Genomic DNA, 13,187 nt, shown 5'->3' on the forward strand with positions numbered 1-13,187 from the left:
TGAGGGCCCTTAGATCATGAAAATCCAATATTGACCGTTAGCCTTGTCCCTTGTACACATGGATTTCTCCAGACTCTTTAAATCTTTTCATGATATTATGTATGATAGATGGTGGGATATTCAAAGTATTTGCAATTTTACATTGAGGAACATTTTTCTGAAATTGTTCTACGATTATTAGATGCAGTTATTCACAGATTATTGAGTCTCCGACCATCTTTGCTTCTGAGAGACTCTGCCTCTCTAACATGCTCTGTTCTTTTTTGTCACTTCATTGAAAAATTACCCTCCATCTGCTATTCAATTACTTTTACTGTCTTTTGTTAACTTCGTCCCAACTTCTTTGAGGAGTATTGCTTCAATCAATTTCTAAATGAGTAAATTTCTCACTCAAATTAAATGGAAAAATATCTAGTGTTCACCTTCTTACATGTGTCCTATGTTCTGTTGTTAATAAAATATATCTAGAAGAGATTTCCAAATCATTGAATTTTTGTTTTCTTTACATTTTATAAAGTCTCTACATTTTTGCAATTGATGTTATAGATAGATATTAGATTTTAATGGGTCATGTAATGTCCATGATGTATGTTTGACTTATACTCCAGGAAAGTCTCTGAAAGTATATGCTAAATATACACCCTGGACACATACAGTACAATTTCATACATCTCCCATCTACCATAATAAGGGGTAAAGAAAAAAGAAGGCAATTAAAGTGTTCCCTTTTTATTCAGAAGAGCTATTGATTTCCCAAAATGTATGTGGAATATAGACAACAAGCATGGACTGCATTGTAATGAAACTTAAAGATGTTCACTGTTGTAGAGTGGGAAAAAGACTAAAACTGATAGTAATAGAGTCTGGAGTATATTGAAGAGCAAAAATGAGTTTCAAATATAAACTTGATGTTGCTGCTAGAGATTAGTTATTTTTTTTATTTGAACTCTCAACTTTACCGAATTTTACTCAAAAACTTGGTTCCAAATATCTCAATACTGGAAAGCTTGTAATTGCCTAGAAAATACATGTGGAGGAGAAGAGAAAGAGAATCATAGAATGTTAGAGTTGAAAGGGACCTCCTGGGTCATCTGGTCCAACCCCCTGCTCAATGCAGGATTCACTAAACCATCTCAGACTGATGTCTGTCCAGCCTCTGTTTGAAGACTTCCATTGAAGGAGAACTCAACACCTCTCGTGGCAGCCTGTTCCACTCATTGATCACCCTCACTGTCAAAAAGTTTTTTCTAATATCTAGGAATCTAGAAAAAGAGGACCCCGCTGACCAAAAGCTCTTGCACTATACAGGAGAGAGATAGGACTCTGCTGACCATAAGAGCTTACACTCTACAGAACAGAGAGAGAGAGGACCTAGCTAACCATAACAGCTTAAACTCTACAGGAGAGAGAGAAGCCCTCACAGATCATATGAGCTTACAATCTATAGGAGAGAGAGGACCCTGCTGAACATAAGATCTTACACACTACAGGATAGTGAGGACCCGGCTGACCATAAGAGCTTACACTCTACAGGTGAGCGAGAGGACCTCGCTAACCATAAGAGTTTACACTCTACAGGTGAGACAGAAAGAGAGGACCCCACTGACCGTAAGAGCTTACACTCTACAGACTGGAGAGAGGACCCCATGTTGGCCAAAAGATCTTACACTATACAGGAGAGAAAGATTTACCCAGTAACTCTGGAGATGGAAAGCAACTCTGTCATACAAATTATGACATACTGTGATCTGAGAATCTGTGATGGTCCAGGTACTGACCACAACTGTACAAGGTATGATAGTCATAGCTGCATGGTATTATTGGTGAGTGGCAACGCAAAATGACATTACCCCACTCTCTGATGCTTCATCAGTAAGAGAAATGGTGCCGGGCAAGTCTTTGGATTTGTGGTTCGCAAACAAACCTAATCTCGAAATGTTCGATCCGAGGATCAATTCGCTCATCTGTAGTAGCTGATTACTCATTATTGGCAATATCAAACAAAAAAAGTTGAATGAATAGAAAAAAATCCATGTCAAACCGCATCAGAAACATGCATATTGTACACTGCCTTTTTTTCTGCCAGCACTCTGATTTATGGTGCAGAAAAATCCTCTACAAATACTCATCACATGTACATACCTCAATTGTACTTCTGTCTACAAAATCTAAAATCATTGAAGCAGCAAACTTAGTGAAAATCAAAAACTTTTTGTCATGACTGTAAGAAGTAAACTCTGTACCCATATCTGGTATACCTATATAATGTGTGGAGTTCCCTAGGCTGAACTTTTTCCCTTGAAACTTTTATCTCCCATTTCCCACAACTATACAAACACAACATGTCATATGTCAAGTAACAATTTTAAAAAATAAGTATTACCCTCTTTTTCCTCTGGGAGGTGCCTTTCATCTTCTCATAAAGTAGTTTCTTATTCTGCACACAGGATAAAAGCAGAAATCACAATGCAGTCAATCACAGTTTTCCTTTATAATGTGGGTACAAGGAATAGAAATTAGATAGCCTCCGTTTACCTATGCAGGAGGATTAGCTTTACTTGCCCAAGAAAAAATTCTTAGATTTAAGAGCACGTCTTTCCCTTAAACATTTGCAGAAAATAACCCACAAAATTAAGGCTTCTACAATTATTAAAATAGTTTAATAGTGCTATTTAACCAAAAGAATAAACATCAAATATGAATAGATGGAGTGTGGAGCGGAGCATTTTCTTTCATTATATCCCACCAGACTGATTGATCTGGAGCCAGTCTCCCTGATCTCATTGATTTGCTCTTTCTAATCTGAATCTAGTCTAAGATCTGGGGATACTTTCTATAATTTGGGATCATTATAAAATGCTCACAATAATTTTCCCTTTAAGCATAGAGGGTTTTTGTTTGGCCTTGGGGATTCACATCTGTTTAATTCTTGCCGTCTTGTCTGGATTCAAAGATTATGCTGGAGAAATAGGGCTTTTCCACATGTACAAAGACATTTTAGAGACAGTTCTGATGTACTGATTACACATAGACAATGGGTGCTAAAGGATTTATCGAACGATTAAACGATTTCTTATCCTTAACAAAAAAAGACGTTAAATATGCACTACTAACAAAAATGTTATCCCACTAAACCTTTCCAAATATGTATGTGTTGTAAAACAGAAAGAAAACAAATTAAAAAATAGCCGACTATAGAAACAAAATGAACATATACCCTGCTATAAGTAGGTAAAAAGCAGGTGTTCATATAAATAACATGGGGTATTTAGTAAAAAAAAAAACATAAAAGCCATCCCACAAGGCACAAGGTGTACCCAGACGAGACAGTCCTAAACTCTAGTATTAAACTGTACCAAGGTGTACCCAGTCGAGACAGTCCTAAACTCTAGTATTAAACTGTACCAAGGTGTACCCAGTCGAGACAGTCCTAACCTCTAGTATTAAACTGTACCAAGGTGTACCTAGTCGGGACGGTCCTAACCTCTAGTATGAAATGAAAACCGTACCATTTCAAAAATGATCTCAATGTGAATAAGGGTGGAGCAGGAGAGGGCCCAACTCTGGACACCCAACCATGGGAAACTATATAAACCTAAACGCAAAACCGAAAGAAATAAACTGGAGTATAAGTTGGTATACATGCAACGTGTAATCGCAAGTTCACTTTGACCATTAAACAAAATTAACAGGTTAGGACCGCCACGATTTGGTACAGCCTGACGCTAGTGGGATGGCCTTTATGCTTTTTTTATCAAAAACAGTGTTTACTAAGTACCTTAGTTATATGCACTATTGCTTTTTACTTACTTATAGCAGGGTATATGTTCACGTTGTTTCTATGTTAGGTTTTGGATGTCTGTGTTGTAGTGCAATTTGTATTAAAATACCATTCACTGTTTTCTACGGTTTCCAGCGCCACTCCGGTCCTCTCTGGGTCACGTGAGCGCTCATCATCTTGGGACCGTTGTATGAAGCAGTGTAATAATCCGATGAACATCAGAAAGAGCCTCCATAGACTTACTTTGTGATTGCGACTTACCATCCACACACAAAACCCTGTGTGATCCAGTGATTTGAAGTCATGTGATCCAGAAAAGGACTGGAGTAACTTTGGAAACTGTGATCAGTAAATACTTTAATTCAAGTACAGTACATTATAGACATAGTTAGAAAGTTTTAGGGGGATAAAATGTTTGTTGGGAGTGCTTCTTTAATATCATCTAAATACTGGGACCCCCATCAATTACCAGAATGGACTACACTTGGTGGTGGCCTTGCAGCTAAAGGGGTAAAGCGCATCGCGGAAAAAAACGCAGCATGTTCATTAATTTTGTGGATTTTTTTGCGGATTTCCCGCTATGTAATGCATTGGGAAGCTCTGGGAAAAAAATCCACACAAAAAAGCGCAAAAAAAGCGAGAAAAACACGAGAAAAATGAGCAAAAAAATGCATGCGGATTTCCTGCAGAAAAAGTCCGGTTTTGTTCAGGAAATTTCTGCAAATAATCCTGACGTGTGCACAATTCTTTCCTTTTATACTTTTTCTCTCTTTTGGATTCCTCTCCTGGCTTTGAAAATAACCAAAAACTACCACAAAAACAGGATTTGTGAAACCAGCTTTATAAAATAAGCTTTGGACAATGAATTGATAGGTTGGTCTATCTAAGGAGAGAGCCATCTTGCATGGAACATTTATGTACGATCAGTGGAGTTCTGATTCCTGGAGCCCCAGCCCAGCAGCAAACTATGGAGTACAATGGTTTTTTTTTTTCTATGAACAGCAACCGATCTGCACAAATCAATTCAGTGGATGCATTTATGGAGCCCCGTTGCCCGCTACTGAATAGAAGTTGTTATTATTATTTATTTATATAGCACCATTAATTCCATGGTGCTGTACTTGAGAAGGGGTTACGTACAGGGTTATAGATATCGTTTACAGTATACAAATTTACAATGACAGACTGGTACAGAGGGGAGAGGACCCTGTCCTTGCGGACTTGTTGGACCCCCATTGATCACACAATGATGACGATCTATCTTGAGCATACTAAATAATGTGTAAATCATTTGACAAGCGATGGGGGAAGCTTTAGAGAGCTAAAGAAGTAGGGGATGACAGTCATGACTTACCCACTTGTTAACTCCCGGATAGTTGTGTTCTGGGTCGTACAGGTTTTGGTGAAGCTGGTATTCTTTGCTGAACTGGGCTGTGTCTGGTGTATCTGCCAAGCAACCGTCACCTATTTTCCAAACAAAAACATTCTTATAAAAATGGAGCGATTAGGTACATTTTCCCAAAGATGGCTTGCAGTAAGAACAACCTGTAGAAGGCAGGCTGTGCTCAGAATGAATTGTGCATTCATGTTCATGGAGAAAACACAAGTTATACTGTATAACGCAAAGAAATTCTGCAGTTGTGGGAGTAGCTGTATTAAGTGCCAAGGCAGGAGTAGACCTTGAGTTCTAGTCCTTAAAGGGGGTATCTGGGACCATTTTAGTTTTTTTTTCATGGGGTAAGGGCAAGCAGGTAGTTGCTAACTACCTGCCTGTTCTGCCCGGTGCTGGCTCAGAGCAATCACTGGCCACTCCTGCCGGTGATTCTGTAGCTTTCGCTAATATCACATCAACATAGCAGCTGCTTCTCTTCCGCTTTGCTCTGTTGAGGGGGCTTTACTGCTGATGTTATGCTGATTGACAGCAGGCTTTCCACTGCCTAACTGCGGAGAGCTGTCTGTCAATCTGCACAATGTCTGCAGTGATGGCTTGTCAACAGAGCTGATCTGTTGACATTGGGTTAAATGAAGTAGCAAAATTGCTAGTAGGAGCTACTATCTGCCTGTCTGTTCTTAACTCCATGAGAGAAAACTAAAATAGTCCTTTATAACGTCTTTAAAGAGAACCTTTCAGCCTGGAAATGCAGGCAACATTTTATAGAGCAGGAGCAGCCGAACATGTTGATGTATAGTATTGTACGGAAAAGATTCAGTACTTGTATTTTATTCAATGAAATCCTTATTCTCTCCATGCAATCAGGTCCAGTGGGTGGTTATAATCAGTGATTGACAGCTTCCTCTACATGCACATTTACACAGGGAAAACTGTCAATCACTGATTAGGACCACCCACTGGACCTGTGCACAGAAAGGGCAGAGAGTTCATTACATAAAATACAAGTTGTACTGAATCTTTTCCCACAGGACTATTTACCATTCTGTTGAGCTCCTCCTGCTCCATAATATCAGAAGTTGATGGGTTTTCTTTAAAGGGGTCAATAGGCCATTCCTCATAACATGGCGCCAAAAGACATGGTAGGTGGGGGCCCGGTTTAGAGATTTTATTTTGGGGTCCAGGAGCTTCACATTATCCCACTGGTTGCAATGAATACCAGTAGTCCATGGCTGTGTCATTGCAGCTCAGCTTCATTGATGGTACATACTGTATTATGGACTTTTATGCACTCTGAATTCTGCCTCATAGTGCCTTTATGATGCACGTTATTCTCACTTAGAAACATAACTTTTCTATCAGAATTTCTTCATAATACAGGATATCAATCTCCAAATCCTGATTGTTATTTGGATTTCTGGAAAATGTGCTCCGCAGTAGTGACCTCATAGTCTCTCCATGGGGGGCATATTAGGGATCTGTCACAAGTATAAAGATAATATAGCATAAATAAAGGATATTTCAAATGTACATTGAAGAAGAAATTGGAGATAATAGCAAAAAATAAAGCCAGGAAGTAACTTGTCCAACAAAATATATTTATGATGTAACATTTTTTTAATCATTGGAAACTTTACCAATGCTAACCTTAATATTAGATGCATGTTACATCGTCATGAGTCCACCAGCCCCAAAACCTCAAATTGCCTATACATTGCTTTTGTGATTTATTAGACAACTAGTCTAGATAACAGTCATAATCGCATATTGGGAGAGGTTCGATTACCTCGTTCGTGTCTGTAGTGGTAACTTATTTACCAAGAACACTTTTACTTTGTGCCTTTGGCAAAATTTGTAATGGCTATAGGTCCCTTTTAATGACTTGTTCATTTACTCACAGACACAGTGACGCCACTGAGCAGGTGCATGAGGTGGTGGAAAGTGAACGGACAGAGCAGGTGAATGTCATAGTTTCTAATTTGTAATTATTATTCATGTTAATCCCTGCTGGGTTTTATTTTAAGATAATGGCATACAATGCATTTATTGCATCTATTTGGGACAGTATTGATTAGTGTATGGTTCCATATTACACATCGCTATCTACACAATGGACCATGGATTCAAGAGGAAGAATGTCCTGCGGAAAGAGTGTTAAAGGGGTTTTCCAGGCTTGGGGCTCAAGTTTGAAGTCACTCTATGGGACTACGGACTTGTGAATCCGCATATTGCACGCTTGTCAGGATTTTCCGATGTCGGTGACGGGAACGGATTGTTCGTGACCACAAGTATGCGATTTATAATAATAATAATAATAATTTTTATTTATATAGCGCCAACATATTCCGCAGCGCTTTACAAATTATAGAGGGGACTTGTACAGACAATAGACATTACAGCATAACAGAAATACAGTTCAAAACAGATACCAGGAGGAATGAGGGCCCTGCTCGCAAGCTTACAAACTATGAGGAAAAGGGGAGACACGAGAGATGGATGGTAACAATTGCTTTAGTTATTCGGACCGGCCATAGTGTAAGGCTCGGGTGTTCATGTAAAGCTGCATGAACCAGTTAACTGCCTAAGTATGTAGCAGTACAGACACAGAGGGCTATTAACTGCATAAAGTGAATGAGAACATGATGCGAGCAACCTGATTGCCTATTTAAAAAAAAAAAAAAAAACAATAGGTTTTTTTTTTCCTAAATAGGCCACACAGAGATCGTTAGGTTAATACATTGAGGCGGTAGGCCAGTCTGAACAAATGAGTTTTTAGGGTACGCTTAAAACTGTGGGGATTGGGGATTAATCGTATTAACCTAGGTAGTGCATTCCAGAGAATCAGCGCAGCACGTGTAAAGTCTTGGAGACGGGAGTGGGAGGTGTCATGATCCCAATGGCAGGGGATCACAAAAGAACAAGCACAAAAAACAAAACAAGCTCTAGGGTGATGGAAACTGAGCTGACCGCGATCCTGAACCTAAACACACAACTAGCTGTAGCCGGGGAACGTGCCTACGATGATTCCTAGACGTCTCGCGCCAGCCGAAGGACTAACTTCCCCTATTAGACGAAACACAGACCTCTCTTGCCTCCAGAGAAACACCCCACAGAAATAGCAGCCCCCCACATGTAATGACGGTGAAATGAGAGGAAAGCACATACGTAGTTATGAAAACAGATTCAGCAAAATGAGGCCCGCTAAAGCTAGATAGCAGAGGATACAAAAGTGAACTGCGCGGTCAGCGAAAAACCCTACAAAAAAACCATCCTGAAATTACTTGAACTCATGTGCCAACTCATGGAACATGAGGAGTAATATCAGCCCACTAGAGCAACCAGCAAAAAGGAATCACATATCTGTAAGCTGGACTAAGACAAAAATTAAGCAAAACGTGGAACAGGAAAATCAAAAACTTAGCTTGTCCTGAAGATTACAGAAGCGGGAAGCAGAGGTAACAAGACACACTGATTACATTGATAGCTGGCGAGGAAATGACAAGAAAGCCAGGTTAAATAGGAAACTCCCATATCCTGATAGAACAGGTGGACACCAGAGACCGCAGAGAACACAAGTCACCCAGTACCATCTGTAACCACCAGAGGGAGCCCAAAAACAGAATCCACAACAGTACCCCCCCCCTTGAGGAGGGGTCACCGAACCCTCACGAGAACCACCAGGGCGACCAGGATGAGCCCTATGAAATGCACGGACCAAATCAGCAGCATGAACATCAGAGGCAACCACCCAAGAATTATCCTCCTGACCATAACCCTTCCACTTGACCAAATATTGGAGTTTCCGTCTGGAAACACGAGAATCCAAGATCTTCTCCACAACATACTCCAATTCTCCCTCCACCAGCACCGGAGCAGGAGGTTCCAGCGAAGGAACAACAGGAACCTCATACTTCCGCAACAACGACCGATGGAACACATTATGAATAGCAAACGAAGCCGGGAGATCCAAACGAAACGACACAGGGTTAAGAATTTCCAAGATCCTATAGGGACCGATGAACCGAGGCTTGAACTTAGGAGAAGAGACCTTCATAGGAACAAAACGAGAAGACAACCACACCAAGTCCCCAACACGAAGTCGAGGACCCACGCGGCGACGACGATTAGCAAACTGCTGAGCCCTCTCCTGGGACAACTTCAAATTGTCCACCACATGACTCCAAATCTGATGCAACCTATCCACCACCATGTCCACTCCAGGACAATCAGAAGGCTCCACCTGACCAGAGGAAAAATGAGGATGAAACCCCGAATTACAAAAGAAAGGAGAAACCAAGGTAGCAGAACTAGCCCGATTATTAAGGGCAAATTCGGCAAGCGGCAAAAAGGTAACCCAGTCATCTTGATCAGCAGAAACAAAACACCTTAAATAAGTTTCCAAGGTCTGATTAGTTCGTTCCGTCTGGCCATTCGTCTGAGGATGGAATGCAGACGAAAAGGACAAATCAATGCCCATCTTAGCACAGAACGTCCGCCAAAATCTAGACACAAACTGGGATCCCCTGTCAGAAACGATGTTCTCCGGAATCCCATGCAAACGAACCACATTCTGAAAAAACAGAGGGACCAACTCAGAGGAGGAAGGTAACTTAGGCAAGGGTACCAGATGAACCATCTTAGAAAAGCGGTCACACACAACCCAGATGACGGACATTTTTTGAGAGACAGGGAGATCCGAAATAAAGTCCATGGAAATGTGCGTCCAAGGCCTCTTCGGGATAGGCAAAGGTGACAACAATCCACTGGCCCGAGAACAGCAAGGCTTAGCCCGAGCGCAAACTTCACAAGACTGCACAAAAGAACGCACATCCCTCGAAAAGGAAGGCCACCAAAAAGACCTGGCCACCAAGTCTCTAGTACCAAATATTCCAGGATGACCTGCCAACGCAGAAGAATGGACCTCGGAGATGACTCTACTGGTCCAATTATCCGGAACAAACAGTCTTTCAGGCGGACAACGATCAGGTTTATCCGCCTGAAACTCCTGCAAAGCACGTCGCAAGTCTGGGGAGACAGCCGACAAAATCACCCCATCCCTAAGGATACCAGTGGGCTCAGAATTTCCAGGGGAGTCAGGCACAAAACTCCTAGAAAGAGCATCCGCCTTCACATTCTTTGAACCTGGCAGGTATGAAACCACAAAATCGAAACTGGAGAAAAACAGTGACCAACGAGCCTGTCTAGGATTCAGACGCTTGGCAGACTCAAGGTAAATCAGATTTTTGTGATCAGTCAAGACCACCACACGATGTCTAGCACCCTCAAGCCAATGACGCCACTCCTCAAATGCCCACTTCATGGCCAAAAGCTCCCGATTACCAACATCATAATTCCGCTCAGTGGGCAAAAACTTTCTAGAAAAGAACGCACATGGCTTCATCACTGAGCAATCGGAGCTTCTCTGCGACAAAACCGCCCCCGCTCCAATCTCGGAAGCATCAACCTCAACCTGAAAAGGAAGTGAAACATCTGGCTGACGCAACACAGGAGCAGAAGAAAACCGGCGCTTAAGTTCCTGAAAGGCCTCCACAGCCGCAGGAGACCAATCAGCAACATCGGCACCCTTCTTAGTCAAATCCGTCAAAGGCTTAACAACACTAGAAAAATTAGTTATGAAACGACGATAAAAATTAGCAAAGCCCAAGAACTTCTGTAGACTCTTAAGAGATGTAGGCTGCGTCCAGTCACAAATAGCCTGAACCTTGACGGGATCCATCTCAATAGTAGAAGGGGAAAAAATATACCCCAAAAAAGAAATCTTCTGGACTCCAAAGAGACACTTTGAACCTTTTACAAACAAAGAATTGGCCCGCAGGACCTGAAACACCTTCCTGACCTGCTGAACATGGGACTCCCAGTCATCAGAAAAAACCAAAACATCATCCAAATACACAATCATAAATTTATCCAGATATTCACGGAAAATATCGTGCATAAAGGACTGGAAGACAGAAGGAGCATTAGAAAGTCCAAAAGGCATCACCAAATACTCAAAATGGCCCTCAGGCGTATTAAATGCGGTTTTCCACTCATCACCCTGCTTTATCCGCACAAGATTATACGCACCCCGAAGATCAATCTTAGTGAACCATTTAGCCCCCTTAATGCGAGCGAACAAATCAGTCAACAATGGCAAAGGATACTGATATTTGACTGTAATCTTATTCAAAAGACGGTAATCTATACAAGGCCTCAAGGAACCATCTTTTTTGGCCACGAAAAAAAAAACCTGCTCCCAAAGGTGACGAAGATGGACGGATATGTCCCTTTTCCAAGGACTCCTTAACATAATCCCGCATAGCAGTATGCTCTGGCACTGACAGATTGAACAAACGTCCTTTAGGAAATTTACTGCCAGGAATCAAATCTATAGCACAATCGCAATCCCTGTGAGGAGGAAGCGAATTGAGCATAGGCTCCTCAAAAACATCCCGATAATCAGACAAAAATACAGGAACCTCAGAAGGAGTAGATGAAGCGACAGAAATCGGAGGTGCATCATCATGAACCCCCTGACATCCCCAGCTTAACACAGACATTGTTTTCCAGTCCAAGACTGGGTTATGAGTTTGTAACCATGGCAGACCAAGCACTAAGACATCATGTAAATTATACAGTACCAGGAAGCGAATCACCTCCTGATGAACGGGAGTCATACGCATGGTCACTTGTGTCCAGTACTGAGGTTTGTTCATAGCCAAAGGTGTAGAGTCAATTCCTTTCAAAGGAATAGGGACTTCCAGAGGCTCCAGACTAAACCCACAGCGGTTGGCAAATGACCAATCCATAAGACTCAGGGCAGCGCCTGAATCCACATAGGCATCGACGGAAATGGCTGATAATGAACAAATCAGAGTCACAGACAGAATGAACTTAGACTGTAAAGTACTAATGGCAACAGACTTATCAACCTTTTTTGTGCGTTTAGAGCATGCTGATATAACATGAGCTGAATCACCACAATAAAAACACAACCCATTTTTCCGCCTATAGTTTTGCCGTTCACTTCTGGACTGAATTCTATCACATTGCATTGTCTCAGGTGCCTGTTCAGAAGACACCGCCAAATGGTGCACAGGTTTGCGCTCCCGTAAACGCCGATCAATCTGAATAGCCATAGTCATAGACTCATTCAGACCTGTAGGCGCAGGGAACCCCACCATAACATCTTTAATGGCCTCAGAAAGGCCATCTCTGAATCTTGCAGCCAGGGCGCACTAATTCCACTGAGTAAGCACCGACCATTTCCGAAATTTCTGACAATATATTTCTGCTTCATCTTGCCCCTGAGAGAGAGCCAATAAGGCTTTTTCAGCCTGAATCTCTAGGTTAGGTTCCTCATAGAGCAAACCCAATGCCAGAAAAAACGCATCCACATTGAGCAACGCAGGATCCCCTGGTGCCAATGCAAATGCCCAATTCTGAGGGTCACCCCGCAGGAAAGATATAACAATCTTGACTTGCTGAGCAGGGTCTCCAGAAGAGCGAGATTTCAAAGAAAGAAACAACTTGCAATTGTTCCTAAAATTCAGAAAACTAGATCTATCTCCAGAAAAAAACTCTGGGATAGGAATTCTAGGTTCAGACATAAGAGCATGTACAACAAAATCTTGTATATTTTGAACCTTAGCAGCAAGATTATTCAGGCTGGAAGCCAAACTCTGGACGTCCATGATAAACAGCTGAGGTCAGAGCCATTCAAGGATTAAGAGGAGGTAAGACGCAGCCAGGCTGCAATTAAGGCTAGGCAGCAAACTCTGAGGGGGAAAAAAAAAAAAAACTTCCTCAGACTACTTTTCCTCCTACTTCAGCCAATACGATTACCACTTTTTGGCCGGCTATACTGTCATGATCCCAATGGCAGGGGATCACAAAAGGACAAGCACAAAAAACAAAACAAGCTCTAGGGTGATGGAAACTGAGCTGACCGCGATCCTGAACCTAAACACACAACTAGCTGTAGCCGGGGAACGTGCCTACGATGATTCCTAGACG

General features: G+C 41.7%; 1 protein-coding gene across 2 annotated transcripts in view; it reads right to left on the bottom strand.

Moving 5' to 3' along the window:
- The window catches only part of SCG5 (secretogranin V), a 75,755-nt gene that overhangs the window by 1,642 nt on the left and 60,926 nt on the right, over positions 1-13,187 (bottom strand). For both annotated transcript variants that reach the window (XM_069732471.1, XM_069732469.1), the window contains exons 4-5: positions 5,136-5,245; positions 2,384-2,437 (exon numbers count right to left, since the gene is read on the bottom strand). In XM_069732471.1, the coding sequence (XP_069588572.1) occupies positions 2,384-2,437; positions 5,136-5,245 (164 nt within the window). The remainder of the gene's footprint in view (positions 1-2,383; positions 2,438-5,135; positions 5,246-13,187) is intronic.

Source organism: Ranitomeya imitator, chromosome 1 (assembly GCF_032444005.1).
Source record: "Ranitomeya imitator isolate aRanImi1 chromosome 1, aRanImi1.pri, whole genome shotgun sequence".
In the NCBI taxonomy this organism is placed as follows: Eukaryota; Metazoa; Chordata; class Amphibia; order Anura; family Dendrobatidae; genus Ranitomeya; species Ranitomeya imitator.